General features: G+C 45.0%; 1 protein-coding gene across 2 annotated transcripts in view; it reads left to right on the top strand.

Moving 5' to 3' along the window:
- Positions 1-22,039, top strand: part of UBXN2A (UBX domain protein 2A) — a 215,705-nt gene that overhangs the window by 18,537 nt on the left and 175,129 nt on the right. For both annotated transcript variants that reach the window (XM_086926263.1, XM_086926262.1), the window contains exon 2: positions 2,967-3,026. In XM_086926263.1, the coding sequence (XP_086782389.1) occupies positions 2,983-3,026 (44 nt within the window). In that variant the 5' untranslated portion in view covers positions 2,967-2,982. The remainder of the gene's footprint in view (positions 1-2,966; positions 3,027-22,039) is intronic.

Raw genomic sequence — 22,039 nt, forward strand, 5'->3', positions numbered from 1 at the left:
TTTTTGCGTAATCGAAACACTACTGTGTATTTGAGTGTATTAAAAAGTCTATAAAACATTAGCTATTTCTCCACTCATAATTTTAAGTAGCAGGACAAATACATGTCAGGAGTCAGTATGTCCTTGTGCATAATAATTAATGTCAGTTTGCATACAGTGCACATGAACATTCAGGGGTTTGCAAATATTGAATTGTACAGCAGTCAAAACAAAAAAACAGATTCCAAGTGACCAATGGTGTTTCACTCACTACAGTCCGATCTTGGAGCTAACGGCGGTGTTTATTGGCAGTTTTTCCAGTTCCGATAAAAAGGCCCCGCCATTTTGCGTTAACATACCGGGGTTGTTCTAGGCACATCGTTATGCTCTGTCTTTCGTTAGAACTCTGTATTGAGGAGTGAAGTGGTGCCGGTATCTCCGCCTTAGGCGCGGGGCGAGCGGGTCAGCACATAATGATCATGGCAGCGCACCCACCGTCTGTTCCGCGATCCAGAATGTGTCCGTTAGGGCGCCGCCATCTTAAGTGCTTGATGGCTCCGGTAGAAGCATTTCGCTGCAGTCTCGTGAAATCGGCAATCCTGATAGTGGAAAAGCGTTGCGTTGAAACCGCGTTACCTTCCCATTCGATTTGCTATTTTCCGATGGTCATTTAGAGGGCATTTGGTTGGTGTAAACCCTTTTTGTTAACGGCTGTCCGGCGGAGCTGCAATGCTAACCAGCCATTCCGCTGTGCGCCCCCTAGCGCCTCCCTGTTCTGAAGCATTGTTCCATTATGAATTCACGTATATAAAATTGAAGTTTTCTGTTTGTGCACTGCATGCATAGTAATAAGAGAATACATTAGTAGTGAACAGTGTCAAATGGAGGAAATCTGTTATGCTGTGAAAAGCCAGTTAGATAAACAAAGGATACTGCAAAAGAAATTTACACCGGCATTGGCAGGAGACAGCAACTGACAAAATGTGGAATGTGGCCTGTGCTCACTTGCAGAAAGGTCCTGATTTCACCCCAGGCTTTAAACACAATGGCAACACTAAAGTCGTCAAAGCAAAACAAAAACACTGTCACTGATGGGAACTGCCTTGTATGTGGATGTGCTTCTTGTGGAAGGACAAAATGCAGTCCCTTAAAGTTCAGGTCACCAGTGGCTGAGTAGGCTGACCATTTGCTCCATGCTGTATGCTTAGGCTTTCCTGTTTTCAGTTTCTATTTTTGGTAAATTCTGGTGGGGTTTTTTCAGTGTTTTCAAGTGATTTCAATACCTTAAAAAAACAGTGGTTACACATTTTCGCGCCATTAAGAACAACAGAAACAGTGTTTTTCCAGTGTATATGGAACGTTTTGCTTTTATTATTGCTTGCTTTCTGCACTGATAGCACATGGTTTATAGAGAGTGTACATATAGTGTATATGAGGTCCAAATAGATTTTTGCAAATTAAACCTATTGTAGTACACCATACAATACTTCTTCAGTGAGTCTTTGGTCATGTGTGCTCGCTCTTTCCTTCCCATGTAAACTTCTGTGAAAAGGCCCTCTCAACATTGGCACTTGAGACGGGCAACGCCAAAACAGCCAGTACACAATTTGTTAACTCTGTCCACTGACATAGCTTTCCATGCCAATACTGGTGCACTTGAATATTACGATTCACAGGGCAGGTTCTGCAACAATTGAGTTTTGCTGGGCGCTTATGACCTCAGTTATTGAAGCAGTCAAAAATGAAGCAGCACTTTTGAAACTACGGAGGAAATGCACCTTTATGGAAGGGATCTAGAACTTGTACAGAGTACCACATTGAGGTTTAATTGACTTCAAATGCCATTGGTGGTAAAGGGACATTTCTGTGCATCATTGCAAGCCATTTCTCATACATTGTAAAATAAATGTTCCTGAATTGCTCCTCAACATTGCTTTGTTACCAAGTGGCAATCACTCTAACATGGAACATGTTGCAGTGCTAAAGTCACTAAAGGTGTCGCCCAGCCTCCTCTCAAGGAGATGTTGCACATCTACACCAATTATGCTGAACACTTAGTAGACAAGGGTGTTTTCAGACTTTAGTTTTTTATTATGGCCACTACAGCAGTTATGTTTTCCTATAAAAATCTAAGAATGCAGTAGAGTGTACTTGTTTTCACATCACTATCAATATGAGACCAAAGATCCTCCAATTGCTTGCCTTTGGCATCATCACTCTACAAAAATTATATAAACGGTTGCCACATGGATAAAATAGCATTCATAGCCCCTTACCTATCAGTAAAAGAATCAAATGCAGCCAAAATATCAAATATGAGTTTGATATTTCCTGAATCTCTACAATTTATAAAATAATTAAACAAGACCCAAAACATGCTTCTTAACCCTGCATCTTTAGACGAAAGACCACACAACTTAAAAAAGCAAAAGGAAGAAGAAACAGTATTTTAGTGGCATCCCTAAACAACAAAACTCAGTCTTTCTTTCTGCTAGCTTGTATAACAAAGTTACATTGTATTGGCCCATTCAGGAAGAAAAATATGACTCTTTCACTCTCTTTTTCCTTTCTTTGAATGGCATTTAGTGTGTGGTTGTGTGGGTGTTTTTTTCAGTGTTTATATGTTTTCACTGGTGAGGGCTATTTCTCTTTCAGTGGGGTTTTATCAGTTATTATAGGTTTAAACCTAAAACCGGACAGCCTATGTATGCTGTAGTGGGCAAAAGCAAAATATGAACAACATAACAGACTAATGGATAAAGGGAGTTGGCTGAAGCCCCTTTAAATAAGTATATTCTCCACATGATAATAGTAAAATCAAAGGTTTTGGCTAACGCCAGACGTAAAAAGGCTTGGAAATATCAACACAACTATTTTGCTTGTAGAACAATAATTATATAAAATTACTTGTAATGTAGATTCAGAACTTCTTTTCAACATGCTTTGTTACAGTTATCCTGTCACTCAACTGGTTTTCTTTACCCTAGAGCGAGACTGTGCAAGATGAGGGAAGTTGGAAACATGGAATCTGTCAAACGAGATGCCAGGTACATATGTTTATTGTAATTATTTTAATTACCATTCTCTATCCATCTCAATGTACTTCTCATATGGGGTCGGGGGGGTTCTTAGTTTAGATGTCCCCATTTGAGAATTTCTGGGCCCTTTATAATAGTGGTTTTTCTTTTGGAACCTGGAGGGTGGTAGATGAATTGAGAGCTGCTACATTGACTAATCCATTCCAGCAATGCATTTAGGCAAATCATGAAAGTTACATTCCAGTTTTGTCGGAAGTGAATGCAGTTTGACATTGTGTCTGTCTGGTAATTTCAGCAAAGTATTGCCAAGAAATCCAGCATCCTTTGTAAATGCAGTTACTGATTCATTGCACAGTGAATGGTTCGAACAAGCTCTTGTCCTCCTGTATCAGTGAGTGCAGCCACTCTTATAATACATTTCACTGTACTCCCTATCAGTGAGGTAAACCATATACGACCGTACAGTATGTTGAGAAGATGTAATAAGAGTCGAGTTCTTTTTTAACTGGAGTTAAATTTTATTATCACTTCTGTACAACTTGCAAATTACTGCTAGATAATATTACTTTATATTGCAGAAATGCTAGGTCTAGCCCCATGACCTATGCTTCCCGTTAAATTATGATTATGTCCACTCTGTGGCAAGTTTGCTGTATTCCACATTATTCACTGAAGGTAAACAGGTAGATAATAGACCAGTTTAAGGGGCATCATCCAAAACGTAAAATGCTTCACTCATCCACTTCCCTCTTGGCAGGCCAGAAGTCTGAGTGTGCTATTAAACCCCAAGTTACCATCTGCTTGCCTCCTAGCAGTCCAGGTGCTAGGACCGACCTCCTTCTATTAGGGCCCTCCTCTGAAACCAACATCTGTTATTTCCTGACAGTTAACCCTGGTGATTGACTTCTTTTTACCGAGATCTGTCGTGTGCGCCGTGTTGCTGACTCTGACTATAGGTTGCCTGTAGCCTACATCAGAAGGTGATTTGAGGTGTAATTCTGCCATTTGGTTTTGCACCTGGAAACTTTGTTCCCTAACACTTTCTCGCTGACCAGAGATCTTCTATACCGTTTGTGACATTTTTACATGACCTTTGGTTTCTGAAATCTGTATTTCTGTGAAGTTGAACTGTGTTTATTCTAATATGATCCCCCAGAGCCTGGATATTTCCCTACAGACTATTTTATTTCTATTTTCTTGAATCATTTTTTTTTTATTTCAAAGTTTTTATTGAAAATAAAATTTACAGTATAATACAATGCAGAGTCAAGACAAATTGGCAATTTGGCATTATTACAAACGCTGCTTGACTGTTGCCTGCGGAGAGAAAAAGAGGAGAAAGGAGAAAAAAGGAGAGCAGGAGAAGAGGGGGGGGGGGGGGGGTTTATCGTTCCAGGTGGGCGTCCTGGGCTGTTCACATTCCCCCTCTGGCTGTGCGGTTTGCTGGCCGGTGGTTTGCGGTGATGATGTCGGCTCCCCTCAGAAAGGTTACCCAGTTGAACCATCGTTTAAAGGTGGCTTTGCCTGTGCTTTTCCAGTTGGCTAAGATAGTTTTGGCTGCTGCGGTGAGCAATAGGTAAACTAGGTCCCGATCCTTCTTGAAGTTGAGCTCTGTGGCCATGATTGCCGCTGCTAGGCCCGGGAGGCCCCGCGTTATGTTGCACCCAAAGAGTGTGTCTATGAAGTCGTATACTTTACTCCAGAAAGTTTTGACCTTGGGACATTCGTATAGTACATGGGATAGGCCACCTTTGGCCTTTAGACAATTCCAACATGTGTCTGCGTCTCTGGCTCCTACCGCTTCTAGTTTGGCTGGTGTCCAGTGTAGCTTGTGTAGTATCCAATATTTTGTTTGTGCTAGCTGCGGGGTAACCTTGTTTTTGGAGGCTGACACCCATAGCCTGGACCTTTCCTCTTCGCTTAGGGGTCTTTGTAGCATCCCTTCCCAGAATGACAGCATTTTGTTGTGTAGTGTTGTAGTGCGCGGGGTAATGAGTTTGTATATGTGTGCTGTTTGATGGCCGCTCTTGTTTAGATTGTGAGCGTACTGTATGATGGAGGGCTTGTGTTTCGAGAGGTTGGCTTTGGTAATGGCTGCTTTTATCTTGAGGAATTCATAGAACTCCTGTTCTGATAGGCCGTGTATGTGCTGTATTGCTTTGAATGTGAGCGGGTTGTTTCCTGCCTCTAGTTGGACTGGTGTGGTGATATTCTTCATATACCACTCCTTGTTCATTAATGTTTTCCCCTTGTACGTTATTTTGGAGTTATACCATATTGACTCCCATTTGGACCCCTTAATAGTGTGTCCCATTCCTCTGTCTACCCTGAGTAGCGCCGCTCTGGTGTTTTTGATGATAGCATTGTGTGCCTCTGGGTGTTTGTTTGCCGTTCGTACCATTAGTGGGTCAGCTCCATCCATGATGTCCTTTTCCAGAACTAACCAGACTGGCGTGTATTCTGGTGTGGGGGTTATCCAGTGTAGACCCTGTTTCGCTAGGCACGCCGTTTGGAAAGCCTTGTAATTTGTCCGGTTTAGACCCCCTAGCTCTTTCTTTAGTCAGAGTTTTGCGAGAGATAGTCTGGCTTTCTTGGAAATCCAGAGGAATGAGTTAATTGCCTTATCTAGTTTCTTGTGGAAGTCTATGGTGAGCGTCTGTGGTAGCATACTCAGCAGGTAGTTGAGCATTGGTGTGATCATCATCTTTATCGTTTCAACTCGACCCCACCAGCTGATGTATTTGGGGCTCCAGGTTTCGAGTTTACTCCTGATTTTCTTCAGCATAACCTCCTTGTTGTGCTCTAGAGTGGATCTTAGATCCCTCCCAAAGAGGAGACCTAGGTATTTCAGGGGCTTTGTTTGCCATGCTAATCCGGACTTGCCTAGCACTGTTTAGGTCTCGCCTCTCAATGCACATGCGCATTGAGCAGAGCGAGACTATAGGGCTTTAAACAGACTTTACCCAACTGGCGATTTGGTGCTGTGCCCGTGCGGTTTTAGGTCAATGCGCAAGCACCAAATCGCCGTCTGTTCCCTCAGCCGCACTCCTCCCACACCCCCGCTCCGCCCCCTCCCCTGCCTGCCGTGTCGCATTTCTCCTCCCCCCTCCCCACAGCAATGCCCTCCGTCTTGGCTTACTCGCTGCCTCCTCCCGCTCTCCTTAATCCGCTCTCCCTCCTCCCACACCCCCGCTCCGCCCCCTCCCCTGCCTGCCGTGTCGCATTTCTCCTCCCCCCTCCCCACAGCAATGCCCTCCATCTTGGCTTACTCGCTGCCTCCTCCCGCTCTCCTTAATCCGCTCTCCTTAATCCACCCTCCCACTTCTTTTTTAAGGATTAGTGCCCTGAATGAAAGAGCTTTTAATCCTACTACTGCAAAATGGAACTTGTTACTAAAGCCAACTTTTTTCTCAGAACCATGAATTTCTTCCCTGTTCAAATTTCTTTCTTCCTTCTTCTAGCCGCTTCTTGTCCTCTGCTTTATTTTATTCCCGCACCAAGTGCCAACTGACTGGTAATGCACCACATAGACTGGTTATCATTCAGTCAGCATGCAGCACCCTGCGCACAGACTACGTCACTGTTGTTAATACCAGCCAATGAAACGAGCGGCATGCTGAACACTTCATGCGGCTCTGAGCACAGGTTGGTTACTGTTCGACGTGCGTCCAGCGCGCCTGTGCAGCAGCCATATCCATTACAGTCCACATACCAGTGCAAACACGCATACACCTTCCTGCAAACGGTTCTGCCGTCGGAGCAGTCGCACCCTTTCCTGCTCTCTCGGGTGCTAAGCTCTGGTTCGGCGCCTCACAGCTGCCTGCTGCTGTTGTCTTTTGAAGTGTGTTACTTGTGCACCTCTGCGCCTGCCCCTGAAGGATTCACTTACTGTCCAAAGCACATGGGGTACAGGAGCTCCCCTTAATCCACCCTCCCGCTTTCCTTTGTTTCTAAATCCCCCTCACTCCTTCCTTTCTGTTTCTAACCCACCCCGTTTCTCTCCCCTCTCATCACGCTCTCTATTGTGTTTTCCACCCTACCCGCTCGTGTCAAAACCCCTGCGCTGTTTTTGTACAGCTTGTTTTGCTTGCATGCATGGGCACTACGATGGCCCCTGGAGTGTCAACGATTGCCTCCCCCAAAAACCAACCCCTGTGCTGTCTTGAGCCATTTTCATCCATATCGTTGAGAGGAATTTGCTGCAATTGTATGGGCATCTTTTCAAAGCTTGCTTCTATTTCCCCAACTGGACATATCGAAACCCAGATTTGTATTTTCTCATGTGATCTGTAAATGCTACTTGCTTGATGCATGTCTCTCTTTGCTAGAGCCGACTGGTAGTGGCGTGAAGCAAAATTGTGCCTACTCTCCACATGGCCGGGTACGTACGTTGACAACCTCACAAACTTTTGAGGGCCAGGTCCCTGAGCAGAGCAGGGGTTCAGAAGCGCAGATGGGTGTGAGACATGTGCCCACCCTTCTGTCCCCTGCTGCACTCTCAGGCTCCCTGTGCCTGCATCTCACCCTTGCTTCACTCTTGGGCTCCCTCTCCGTGCTTCTCTTCCTTGCTGCACTCTCTGCTCCCTCTCTGTGCTACTCTCCCCTGCTGCACTCTCGTGCTCTCTAGAGATGTGGCCTAACGACCAGAGCTGCCATTTAAGTCACGTAAATACAAAACATGTTGCATTCCAAATGCTATAGGTGTCACATTCGCGAAAGTTATAACTATTGGCATTGTAAATGACAAAGCTATCCATTTAAATATTTTAAAAACCAACACATAAATAAAATATTTGTCATTTACAAGACCAATAGCTCTAACTTTTCTAATGCGAGACCTATTGCATTTCCAATGCTTGTTTTGTTGTGTGGGCGTTCATTGGCTTCCATTCGGATTTGTCGCGGTTTAGTTGTACCCTGACACTTGTGCATATTCCTCAATTGTTTGCATCAGAGCCTCAATGGAGGTTACTGGGTCATTTGTGGTGATCAGGATGTCGTCGGCATATGCTGCCAGTTTGAATGCGTTTCCTCCTACGCGTACTCATGTTATTAGCGGGTTGGATCTGATCATGTGGAGGAGTGGTTCTAGCGCTAATAGGAATAGCCCTGGTGACAGCGGGCAGCCTTACCTTGTGCCTCTTTCTAGGGTAAAAACTGCCGGCGTTGTCGCGTTGACTACTACCCGAGCCCGTCGGTTGTTGTAGAATGACATCACCATGCAGCGGTATTTGTCTGCTAAGCCAAATTTGCGCATGCATTGATCAAGGAAGGGCCATGAGACTCTATCGAAGGCCTTCTCTGCGTCTAGCGCAATCATTACTGCCTTCTCCATACTGTTTGCCGTGCGGTTTATGAGTAGTCTAGTGTTGTCTTGTGAGAGTCTGTTTTTTAGGTAGCCGACTTGGGATTTGTGTATGAGATGGGGCAGGTATGTGTTTAGCCTTGCCGCCATTACTTTGGCGTATATTTTGCAGTCCACGGGATTTGTGTATGAGATGGGGCAGGTATGTGTTTAGCCTTGCCGCCATTACTTTGGTGTATATTTTGCAGTCCACGTTTATTAATGATATCGGGCGGTAGTTTTGTGGAAACTGTGGGTCCTTCCCTTCTTTGGGGATGACGATGATGTTTGCTTCCTCCATCGTGTCAGTCATGCAACCTCTGTTTGCACATGTTTTGAAAACTGTGACTAAGGTCTCCCTGAGTAGGTGCTGGAACTGTTTGTAGAAGGCGGCAGTGAACCCATCTGGCCCTGGCGCTTTGTTTGGTTTTAGGGATTCTATTGCCATTCCTACCTCAGTTCCCGTAATGTCCTGCTCTAGTGAGTCTCTCTGTTCGGTAATTAGTTTGGGCAGTGTAAGTTTCTCTAGCATTTTGGCACCTCCATCTGATGCGAGTGTATTGTCTGCTGTGTATAGCTCTTTGTAAAAGTCCTTAAAGGTTTCCAGGATTTGTTTATTGGCCGTGTGTGTCTTGTTTCCTTTATCAGTTATTGCTGCTACTGCGTGTTGCCTCTGTTTGGCCTTCAGGTAGCCTGCTAAGGCTTTGCCAGCCTTGTTCGCTGAGCATAGGTTTATGGATTTGTACTTGTTAATCCAGGTGCCTGCCCTCTCTCTCAATATCCTGTTAAGTTCATATTTCCATTTGGTGAGCGTGGTGAGAGTGTTCCTGTCTGCAGTGTTTGCGCTGTGGTTCTTCTCTAGATCCTTTATCAGGTTCTCTAGTTCCGTTATCTTTTTGTTTCTATTCCTATTCATTCTAGCTTTGATGCACAGAAATTTCCCCCTCATCGTGGCTTTTAGTGCTTCCCATAGGGTCATGGTATCTGTGTCTGTTGTGTCATTAAATGTTGGGTATTCTTTGATTGCATTCTCAATTTCCGTTATGTTTGTGGGGTTCTCTAGTATATCGCTGTTGAGGCGCCAGCTGCGTCCCGGCCTCTCATTGTGTTCCCCCTAATTAGGAGGGTTATGTGCGCGTGGTCCGAGATCGTTATGGGTCCTATCTCTGTTGTTTCTATGAGGTGTGTGTGGGTGTTTGACATGAGTATGTAGTCAATTCTGCTGTATGAGTTTTGCGGGTGTGAATAGAATGTGTATTCTCTGGCGCTAGGGTGTTGTACTCTCCATGGGTCTGTCAGCTCTAGTTTGGCGCAGAAGTTCCTGAGTATGAACTGCTCTGGGGACGTATGGCTCGCTCTATGTGGGTGTCTGTCTATGGCGTTATCGATGGTCTGATTCATGTCTCCTGCTACAATCAGCAGCTCTCCCTGGGGGATGTTACTGAGTTCGCTTTCTACCTCCGACCAGAATTCCCTGTCCGTTGAGTTCGGGCCGTATATGTTGGCTACATGTATGGTCTCCTCTGCTTTTTGGGGCATGTGGTTAGCCTTCTTCCTTCTGTGTCGGCTCGGTGACTGTGTACTGTGAGTTTGGCTCTCTTGCTTACGATGGTTATTACCCCCCCTTTCTTGTTCACCGCTGGTGAGCACACTATCTCGCCTATCCATCTCGCTTTAAGACGGTTTGCGTCTTCCACTGATATCCTTGTTTCTTGGAGGACATGTACGTCGCCCTTGAGCTTGTTTAGGTATTAAAGCGTTTTGCAGCGTTTTATGTGGTGGTTAAGACCTTTGACATTTAGGGATACTATCTTGATGTCAGAGGCTGTTTGTGCCTGGGGTGGTGTGGTCATGGTGGTTTGTGTTCTTCGCATGTTGGCTTGCGGGTGTTGGGGTTTGGCCTCATTTCATGGTGTTACCCCCTTGTTTGCTATCACCTCCCCTTCGTTTGTTTCCCCCCCTGGGGACGGCTCTGGGATGTGGGTATGGGAAGGTTTATAGATTATGGGATTATAGATTGTAGAGAGAGAAGAGAGAAAGAATAGAAAGTGTCTCTGCACAGTTGTGGTTGTCCACGCTGCTTCGTTGCCCGTCCCTGTCCCATCCCCCCCGCCCCTCCCCCCCTGCCCCCCCTGTCAACATACTGTAAACGTGCGACAGCAACGGTCCTCCTGCCCCCCGCATATGCTGCCCCCCTGCCCGTTGTCTGTCGCTGTCCCATATAGTCAAATGTGGTAAAGGATATATCGCTCGTGGTGATCTCACCATCCTGAGATACGTGGGCTCCATAACCAACAAAACTGCATAACTGATTTTTAAAGCGGATTTTGTCACTTTTGTTCGTTGTTTTTTTCTTTTTTTTCCTACTCTGTAATTTGTAACTTGTTTATGTTATGTTATGTTATGTTATGTTATGTTAGTATGAATTTGTAGAGCGCACGTTCCCCCTGGGGTTTCTTGGCGCTGTGTACCGCTGGGGAACCCGTCCTGGCTTTCCCTGTGAGATGGTCCCTATTGGGCATCCCCTAGGTGAAGCCAGGCATCCCCAGCAGCGAGGGGGCCGTTGTGGAGATTAAGCAAGCTATTGCCCAGAGTTGCAGCGTGGGACCCATGGTTAGAGAGGCACAGAGGCGAGATTTATCGAGCCCGCTGACATTGGTTCCGTACCCTGCCGCGTCGGGAATTGAACCCTGGTCCCGGGCTGACCTCTGCTTCTGGGTCTGCCGCCTCTAACCGGTGAGCCACACTTCTCCTTGGCTACACTATATTCCAGGTGTGTACATATAGCGAAGTAGATTCTTTTGAAAAGTAGTGTCTTTTGAAACTATCTGTGAACCTTTCCTTGGCTCTTAGCATTTTGTGTTTAGCAGAGGTGGTCATGGACATGGTCACCGTTCTCTAAGTGCAGATGACCTTAAAGGTATTTACTGAAGACTGACTAACAGATTGAATCTGCCTTTTGCATTTCTGGACTGATGAACGCTGCTGTATTGCAGTTAATCCAAACCCTGGCAGGAGTACAAGCAAAGCTGCAAGATAAGAAAATGCATTTTTTTTATTCCCTGCACTGCTATTGTCCTGTTTTCAATCCAGCTGGTTGTAATATTTGGTTACCTTAACCATTTTCTGGAAATTCTGAGAAATGTGTATCCTTTCTTACTCACTTTTTACTGCATCATAATATAAAACCCACATTGTTTCTTGACAGTCAGTCCAATGTCATATTTCTGATTCCTAATTTAGGGTAGGGGTGTAGAATTTAATAAAACATCTCCTTGTCCATGGGTCTGGTTGCTTCATAAACCTACTTGTCCTGTAACAAAAACCACTTGTTCCTTTTGTGCCATGTAATGCGCTGACACATTTTGGCAGCAAAATCATGTCAGCGCTCCGATATAGCCTCTCTGATTATGCCAGGGCTCATACCATTCTAGGGTTTGAATACTAGCCATTCCCTTATGTTGCCACATTTCCACAGATCTACATACTGGGGCCGAAGATAGTGGCAAGCAATAGTTCCAGGGATGGAATGCCCTTTTGAGTCTGTTCAAACCTACTAACTTGCATGTTTTAAGGGTTTTCACCAACTATCCTTTAATCTTTTCCCTTACTGAGAAAGGTTGGAACTTTATTCCTAACAATTGCAGATGTAAAACTTCTTTCGGGGGTTGGGAAACAAGGGGTTTGGAGGGAAAGTTTTATTTATTTAATTGAAAAGTTTTTTATATAGCGCTGGCTAGACCCGGAGTTATCAGTATCAGAGCGCTTTACATGAGTTACAGCGAGTTACAGGTTATAAAGTTACATCACTTAAATCAGAGTCACGGGGGGGGGGAGGAGGGGGAGGGAGGGAATACACAACGGGAGAAACGAGGAAAACAATGTCAGATGTCCGACGGTGTAGGTGACGGCAGAGGGGGTGAAACCAGGGCCAGACTACTCTTTAGCTGCATGTTACAGCTCCACCGGACATCGGCCAAGGATGCTCGTGCATCGAGGTGAGTACAAACAGTTTGGAATATGGGGGAGTTGTCAAAGGTCCAACATAATTTCAGAGGAACGATATTTATGAGCTATATATAGTGATGGCTTGACCCAAGGTATCAGAGCACTTTACATTAGGCTACACAATGTGAAAAACAAATATACATTACATCAAAAATTAAGCAACAAATTGGGAGAGCAAAGAAAGGTGAGACCAATATAGAGGAGGAAGGGGAAGGGGGAAGTGTGAAGGGGGGGGATGAGGGAAAAGACGGCAGGAGAGATGAAAGGAAGTCTGCCCAAAGACAGACTGGGTAGGTGACGTCCGAGGAGGGAATCCACAGCCCATCTCCCCAATAGCTAAACCGGTAGCTCCATCGGCCATCAGTCAGATAGCGAGGTCTCAACTGACGAGGGAAAGTTCACAGAAGAAAGTCCAGTGGAAAGGCAGGGTGGGAATTATGAGCAAGGACGGGTGAAGGCAAAAGTCAATAGCAGGAAAGAGGAGAAGAGTAGGAGGAGGGGGGTAGGGGGTATGGTGAAGAGGAGAAGGGAGATAGGTCCAGAAGCGAAACGCAGGAGAGTTTGCCCAAAGCCCGGCTGGGTAGGTGATGGTCAAGGAGGGAAATCCATAGCCCAACTCCCCTTTAGCTCGCGAGGTAGCTCCACCGGGCATCAGTCAAAAGGTCTAGGTCTCAGCTGCTGATGGAAAGATCTCTGAGTCAAGTGTAATGGAGGGTGAGCGGGGTCGGTGAGGGCTGACTCACTCTTTGGTCGTGTTGAAACCTGAGGGGTCGCCGCCACCGGTAGACCCCTCTTAGGTGCTGGTGGGCTTCACTCCCTGTAGACCGGTCCTGGTGTCCACAGCCCCCCCCCCCCCCCCCCCCACCCTCCCCAAGAGTTAAGGACATGCATGTAAGGCCTGAGAGGGACCCATTTCAATCAATGGGTCAAAACCACTAGCTTATCCGACCCACTTAAATAAAGCCTTGCATACTCCTGATGCGGAGGAACAAGTATGCAGGCTAAATGCCATCATTCAACATGATCTCCATCAACAAATGGCTGTCAGGTGGACTGATCCAAAATGCCACCGAAACTCCTCTGAAAGCCAGTGGCTGATCCTCTGTAATTTGCCATATGGGCTGAGCCAGCAGTAAACTTGCTCAACCGAACACTCAAGATTTTCGCATGAGCAAATTTACACATGCATATTTGCTCATGCTAAAATGCAGCTCACAAATATTTTCCAGGAGTACTATTTCTTGGCCTACTTATGTTAATTCCTGTGAATTCACGGAAGTTGTATATCTGCACTTAATGCAATGACTTTTACCATGAGTGCACTTTTTAGATTTTTCTTTTATCGTTGGACCCCTAATTCGGTCTGGCGTTAACCATAACCTTTTGTGTTTATTAAACTTTTAATCACTCTCTCGTCTATCGGCTGCCTTCACTGTTAGAGACAGCATTCTGCACTTTCATAAGGTGCATATCAGCACACAAAGTAGTTTTGTTCAGTGCCAGGAACTACTGTGGCAAGGTGTGCTTTTTGAGACCAAAAACTATTTTTGCTTTTGCTAATGTGTGTTATGATTGTGAGGGCCCGGGATCTTCCACACCAATAAGGTTTCACAAAACCCATGCCAACACAAGTCGCTCATTGACAAAACCAAAAGTCTAACCACCAATTTCACACCTGCTGGCTTTGCCAATGCTTGTTTTTTTTGTTTTGTTTCTCATAATCTTATTGAAACTGGTTACAATGAGTTTCCATTATGAATATATTTTGGAAATACTAGCATACATCAACACATTTTACCAATTGACCCTTCAAAGAAATGGTACAGTAGTTTGGCTAAATGTTTTTTTTCCTACTTGCATTTTTTGTGAACATTTTATTTCGAAAGCAAAGACTCATCTTGTTTTCAAGCTTCTGGAAATATTTGCATTTAATTAGAGAGCATTCTGGGTGCATCATACATAGCTAGAATTTGAAAACGTGTAATACATTTTTATACTGGAACCACTGTGAGTAGTGCAGTCTGAGCTTACAACATTTATTTAGAGCACTCACCCTAATAATAAAGGATTTGCATTAATTAATCATAAATACAAGTTTGAACATCATTAACACATGGACACAAATATTACCTTAACTGCAGACAATGAATGCTCTTTCCTGTCATGTGTTACTGTAAACTAGCAGCCAATGCGTTTGTGCTGTAGGGGATTGGGCCTACTTGTCACAAGGACAAAATACACATTAAAACTTGTTGCCCTTGACCCTAAACAATATGTTCTGGGCGTTGGGGTGTAGGAATTGCACATCCCTGTTAGGGGAAGATGCTTTAGCTTGAGCCAATTTATACTGTCCGATTCTTAATAGCTCAAAGTAATGTGTGCTGTACATTGTAGGGTTACGGAGTGATTACACAAAAACAAGGCAGGCTGGCTTGGTTTCTTATATCACACAGTTTACACAGTGAATTACTGAAGTCACTTGGTCCGAAGAAACCAGTTACTTCTATTTCAGTGTGAGTATCTTGTAGACCTCTAAGATGCCATCGCTCAAGTAATCCCTACACCTTCTACTGTTTCGGGCCTCCTTGAAATCACTCTTCTTTCAGAACACTGAATACGTGAACATAGCCATGAGCGTATAAAGGTGGCTATCGCCAAAAACCTGCTGAAACAATTATGACTTCTTTTCTTCGTCCTGAACCCATACAGATGTGCATAAGTGAATAACTTTTATCTCAGAGAAAACATAATCTTTGCAAATGGAAGGATTGTGCAGTGATTCTTGCTTAAAAGGTAATTAAGTCAAAATTGTCCAAGTTCCTGGTTGGGAAATGTCAAGGCTGAGAAGACAACCTCTTTCAATGGAAATCTCTTCTAATTTGGTATCTCCATGTTATCAGCCACCATCTGTTTAACATTTCAAGACACCTGTTCAGTTTGGTAGTACTTCTGGTTCTATTAGCATTACTCTGCTTATTGATTATGGAGCAGCTGGAAATGATATATGTGCCAAAGATTTGCTCAACAAGATTTTATGCCTGCGGCAATAAGAGCAACCCACCACTAACAGATCTGCAGATGGTTCAGAACGAACGCCTGGTGCCACAACCCATGAAAGTATTATACTGTTGATGTAGATTCAAGAACACATGGAACACATTTTTGTAACATTAGTGTACCACATTTTCTCCTTATTATTGATATTTCATGGCTAATAGATTACAATCCTTTTATTCAGTTATCAGCTGTCATCCTAACTTTTCAACCAGTCCTAAATTTGAGATGTATTGTTCCAGTACTAAGGAGATAACTAGAGAGATGCTTGAAAGGATAGCTAGTTGCTACGCCAAATTCTTTGACTTCTTTTGTGCTAACGAAGTTGAGACTATCGATTTTGTTTGCATTATCGACTGATTACCAACAAACCTACACCTATATGGTAAAATATTGATCAGCCAATGAGGACAAGGCACTACAAGACTACATTCAGGACAGCCTAGATAAGAACGTTCTACTGATTTTTGCAAGAACTATGTGATAGGCTGTCTTACGCTTTTCAGGAAACCGGTTTCGAAAACGTATGATGGCTTTTGTAAACAAAAAAAATGAAAACAGCAGCTTGGCTGAGAAGGACTACGTACTGTACTGTCATAAGTCTGGGCCTGCTAGATATTGTAATTTGAGTCTTTTTAATCAAGAAGGATTGGATGAACTGTTAAGATCCATCAACTTGAGTACACCGCATGCATGATCCTATCCCTCTGAGAATGTCAAAGTTAGCTGCTCCTACTCTCTCCCATCTGCTGTTACACATTTATTATAATTTGTCCTGTAGAGGTACCTTGGGTTTGGAAAGAAGCTCTGGTTGCACCACTCTTGAAAAAGCCCACAGGTGACTGTTCGAGCAATTGCAACCAAATTTATTTCCTGCTCTCTCCGGTACAAAATTCTGGAAAATGTTATTAACAAACAGTTTTTGTCTTACTTGAAGGAACATAACCTTTTGGATCTAGCCCAGGCAATCTGTTAGCACTGAAATCGCACTGATTTCTATTTATAGAATAGCTGCGAGTTCTAGGAGACCAGGGCTTGTCATTAGTGTGTGGTTCTTATAGACCTGATAGCCGCATTTGATACAGTTTCACATAATGTCCTTTATTTCTCAGGCTAACAGAGGTACATGTTGGTGGCCCAGCTCTGGACTGGATTACTTCATACTTGCAACAATAGGTTCAGGCAGTAGTTGGACGCCTTCTGTTTCAAATTGGAACTATTGCACTGGGGGTCCCCCGAGGATTGATGTTTGAAGCCAGCACTTTTTAACCTTTATGTTCACGGCTGTTGATCTGTTCTTCAGGTTAATTTTTACGAGCTGTGCAGATGATACGCTTTTAATATCCCCATGCACACGCTTTTAATATCCTCCTGCACTTCAAAAATTGGCGACATTTAAGGAATGTATGACCTTGCTTGAGCTACTTTTTAGGTCGAGCCTAAGCAAATGCGTAGCATTTGCCGTCTGGCTCGAGAACTATTGTCACCCGTTTTTGGGAATGTGGATACGAGCTGGGCACGAGCGCAGATTTCACCTCGTGGGCGCGCACGGCGCCGTGCCTATCTCGTGCCTCACATTCCCATGCGCAAACACACACACAGCCACACTCACGCATGCGCACATACACAGCCACACGCATACACAGGCACACACACACTGCATACACACACACACACGCACCCCCCCTTAAACAGACACGCGCACATACAGACACACTTGAACACACACAGACACACGCGCGTACACCGTCCAGGCACCTCCCTTCCCACTACTCCCAGCCCAACAGAACCCCTGTCCCCGGCTGACCTGCTCTGCAGCGGCCTCAATGCCGGAGCGAGTCCTAGAGGAGATAAAGTGAGCGGGCTCTGCGGCCGGTGTTGCGGTGTTGCTGCGAAGGGAGCGCCGGGTGTTCACCATACTGCCGGCACGGGTTGCGCTAAATGCCGGGGCCTCTCACTGCCCGGGCTCTCCCAGCGCCATTCCTCTTTCTCTCGGGCTGCTGTCAAGCGGCGCTGCCACTGGGGGTCGCTACAGCCAGTACCGCGGACCGGCCGTTACACTCTCTCTATTGGCAGAAGCAGAGGTTTCCGCAAACACAAAGGCTCAGCCACTAGACCAGAGACATAGAAGAGCGGACAACGCTGGCGATTGCATATGGAAGCAGCGGCCATCTTAACAAGTCCGCTTTGATGCTGCTCCCGCGGTTGAAAATTTACAACTACTGAATTTGAAAAAAATAAACAGAGCCGGGATAGTTTGCTTTAAAATACTTTTTTTGTAACTCCCTACACATTGCGCTCTTCAAACACATGTCAGATTTTTTTAGTGTTTTAAAATACGCTTCTGATAGTCACATTGCTTATCAAACTAGAAAGAAACATCTGCATTTTTGTTTGAGCGTTTTGCTCCAGGAAACGTCCTAAAATCGATGGTGTGAGGTACACTTAATGATGGCTTCTTGACCTACGATCCGTCCCGAGCGATCCCTGCCATGTGTGTCCTCTTTTTGTGTTTTTGCTTGTTTAGTTTTGGTTTGAGTACTTAAATAACGTGGTCCTTAATAGCATGTCAATGTCCCAACAAGAAAAGATGAAAGGTTGTTTGCGCTTTTCCAGACTTCGATTGGTACTCTCCAGGCTGCATCCAGATGTGTGCACTCACCACTCGGTTGATTGGGTTGTGAGGTTTACTATAACACCCAAATACCATCTTCTTGGCCTCTGACGCTTTTGTTTTTAGTCTTTGGTCTGCAGATGACCTTCTTACCAATTGGGTTTCCAGTGCTGGTTTAAAAACCGAGCTACAGATTGTTGTGGATAGTTTGAAGGGTCATTTGGTCTTGCGATCGTCCAGTCCAACCTGTGTGGAAGGGACTGCCTCTGCATAGTGGCTCACCTTGGGTTTCCTTCTTACCGCCCTCCATCTAATCTGACAGCTGTCATTCGATTGATGCAAGTTTATTCTCATTAATCGTATGCAAATGTTGTGTTCTCCAAATGGAGACTCCCAATGTTACTAAGAACGAAGTTGGTTTTATTGTGACGTGCTTATATGGAATTTTAACGTCTCTGCAGAGCACCAAAAGACACATCATGTCCGCAAAATGTGATTAATTAATGGGCTCCTGGGCTTCTCCTAAACTTCTGGTAATCGTCAGTAAACCTCACTTCACCTCTGGATTAACCACCATTCGAGACTCTATGCTCTCAAATTTTTTTTAGACTTTGCCATAAATCAGCTCACTGCTCTTTAAAGTATTTGCTCGCAGCTTGTTTTTGTTTAAATGTCACAGTCAGGTAAACTAAATTGAGCGATAGTCATTTTTCCATGACTAAGTTTATCCTACTATTGAAAACAGAGTAAATCCCATCTAAGGTAGGAGTAAGATAAAATAACTTACAGAAAAGGCTTTAGAGGTTGAAAACACTACAGATCTGCCTCACCAATAGCATGTGGGTCACTGGCTAAGCTGGGCATTATGGATCACACAAACACTCATTTTAACCCTGGATTAAACGATAGCCACACTGAATGATTCCAAGAAAATCTCTTTGCATCCATATGTATTAGCACCTTTTCTGTAAAAAGTGACACCTCTCATAAGAAGGCTATTCCACCGTATTAAAAACTTGAGTAAACTATTAGGCATTTACGAGAGCCCTGTATAAAATCGCCCAGCGTCGTGCTGTGATTCGCCAGCAGTTCAGTGAAGAGAGTGATGTGTTTCCTTGCAGTTCAGGCAGCACTCGTCAGATAGGGGACTACTTCTGTTCAGTTAGCCTGATCTTGTGTCTGGAGTTTTAGTTCAAATGTTCATTTTGTCTAGTGTGTGGTATCTTACATGATATTGCTTTTAGTCGCGTGTTTAATTATGCATTTGTGCAGGTTTCTGTATACCATATGATTTTATTATTTTTATTATGATCCTCTAGCTTTCATTAATACACACAAGGGAGCAAAACTTCTTCTTGGGGGGGGAGGACCCTAAACTACAAGAATTAAATCATTGTCTAATCCCTCTCGCACTCTCTCCCTCTTTCTCTCTCTCAAACACACACGCACTCAAACACACACATCTAAACACACATAATAACACACACATATACACACAAACACACACACACTCAAACAGACACATATACACACATACGCAATAACACATACACAAACATCCCCAACACACACATACACACGCTCTTTCTACCCCAGGATTCCTGCCTTTGTCTTTACGGATGGTCGAGGTGTGTTTGACATAGAATTCGAAAACGAGGCGTAAGCTATATTTAAATTCTGAATAAAAAAACAAAATGCTCTGTCGATAACTTTTTAAAAGGGAAAATCAGACCACAGCGGTAAATCGCTAGGAAAACAAGTTAGGAGGCAAAACCGAGGCTAGGTCCGATGACCGCACACAGACCGCTGCAGGGAGAGGCAAGCAGGAGGGGGTGGGGGCGGGAGTAAGGAGGGCTGCAAGAAGGCAGAGTAACAAACAAGTTCACAGCATCCCTCAATCAGAAGGGCTGCAGACAGAGTGCAGCCCACTGCAGAGCCCCTCCTCCCGCGATCATGAGTTGCACGGCAGCAGCATGAGCAGAGTGCTGCAGAGAAAGCACACGAGCAGCACAGCACAGCACTCCTCATGACTGTGACCCCGTCCCTCCACAAACCGCGCCCAGGACAGAGGCATGCAAACAGACTGCAGATACCGCACGCATGCACTCTGCACCCCACCGTGGCTTTAGCGCACAGTTCGAGCAGAGGCGTAGCTCCCTCGCCACCCCCTCGAATCCCCACCCCTCCTATCCTCGCCCCTACCCCGGTATACCGCCCCAACAGTGACCAGAGAGCGCGGGTACCTTGCAGACACCATGGGAGGTCCTCGCGCCCCCAGCAAGGTACCGTGCTGTCCTGTTATTGAGTATACTCGGGGAGAGGTCTGGATCCGGGTCCTGGAGAGAAGCACTTCCGGGTCGCCGTGGGCAGCGCGGCGGCCCCTTCAGGTCACTGCAGGCGGTGCGTCAGAGGGCTTCACAATAGGAACAGAAATTATCCATGAGACGAGTGAACACGTTACAAAAGCAGACGTTAAGTTACATTAGGCAAAAGTGACAATTGTGAGCAAACAAAATACAAGAGGTAGCAAAGGGTACATTACAGGAGAAATAGACTGGGACCTCGGCAAGAGGGAGGGTGTAACGCCCATCACTAGAAAAGGGGCGGGGCTTAAAAAAAGAGACGGAAACGCCCACGGATCGCATCTAGGCGGGGAAAATAGTAATTGACACACCTCTCTTCCAATGGCTAGCCTCCATTTACGAAGCTAGCCAATGGAAGAGAGAGGCGGAATAAAGCACACTGTTGAAGTCAATAAATCTCGGGCTCCGCCCACACTGCTTACGCAGTGTGACGCTAGGCCCGAGACCTAAAACTGGGTCATTTACAATACCAATAGCTCAAACTTTCCTAATGCAAGACCTATTGCATTGCAAATGCTTGTTTAAATTGAACTCGGGCAAGACTGCGGTGTACTATGTACTTGGCTGGCAGGCTTTAAGAACCTTTGCTACTAAATGTTGGTGTCTTATTTTGATATAGATCTTTACCTAAATAGTCAGATGATCCACCAGTCATTTGTTCATTTTCACCAGATAAGGGTTTTGCGAAAAATACTTCCAGTTCAAACACATCCTTGGTGGTACAGGCTTTAGTTCTAGGGTCAAAAAGCATAGCCCTGGTTATATAACACACTTATAGCTGCTATGTAAGGAACTCGCACACTATTTCTTCTTCTTCGTTGGCCAGGGATTGATATCTAATCTAATAAAACCCCCCTGTGTGTCTTTTCTAAAAATTTAAAGCAGACCGGTTTACCACAGTGATGTCCAAACAAACAAATTAGGTTAGTGAGGCGTCTCACGTAAGCAATACCCTGGATGCAGTTGATGGGACTTCACCAATTAGCTCACTGTGTAATATTGGCACTTCACAGACAAAAATGGAAACCAACTTCCAAAACAAGCATTTACAATGCAATGGTTTTGCCTTTGGAAAAGTTAGAGCTATTGGCATTGTAAATGACAAAATTTGTATTTTATGTATTGATTTTGAAAACAGATAAATAAATGGCATTGTCATTGACATTGCCATTAGCTTAATCTCTCGCAAATGTGAGACCTATTGTACCCTACGGACGAGCACAGAAGACCGCAATTACTACCACACACACACACACACACCCAGAGCGCCACACACACACACCCAGAGCCACACACACACACACACCCAGAGCCACACACACACACACCCAGAGCCACACACACACACCCAGAGCCACACACACACACACACACACACACTCACCGAGCCACACACACACACACACACAGAGCCACACACACACACACACAGAGCCACACACACACACACACCCGGAGCCACACACACACACACCCAGAGCCACACACACGCACACATACCCAGAGCCACACACACACCCACACACCCAGAGCTACACACACACACACCCAGAGCCACGCACACACCCAGAGCCACGCACACACCCAGAGCCACGCACACACCCAGAGCCACACACACACCCAGAGCCACACACACACA

This window comes from Lissotriton vulgaris, chromosome 6 (assembly GCF_964263255.1).
Source record: "Lissotriton vulgaris chromosome 6, aLisVul1.2, whole genome shotgun sequence".
Lineage (NCBI taxonomy): Eukaryota > Metazoa > Chordata > Amphibia > Caudata > Salamandridae > Lissotriton > Lissotriton vulgaris.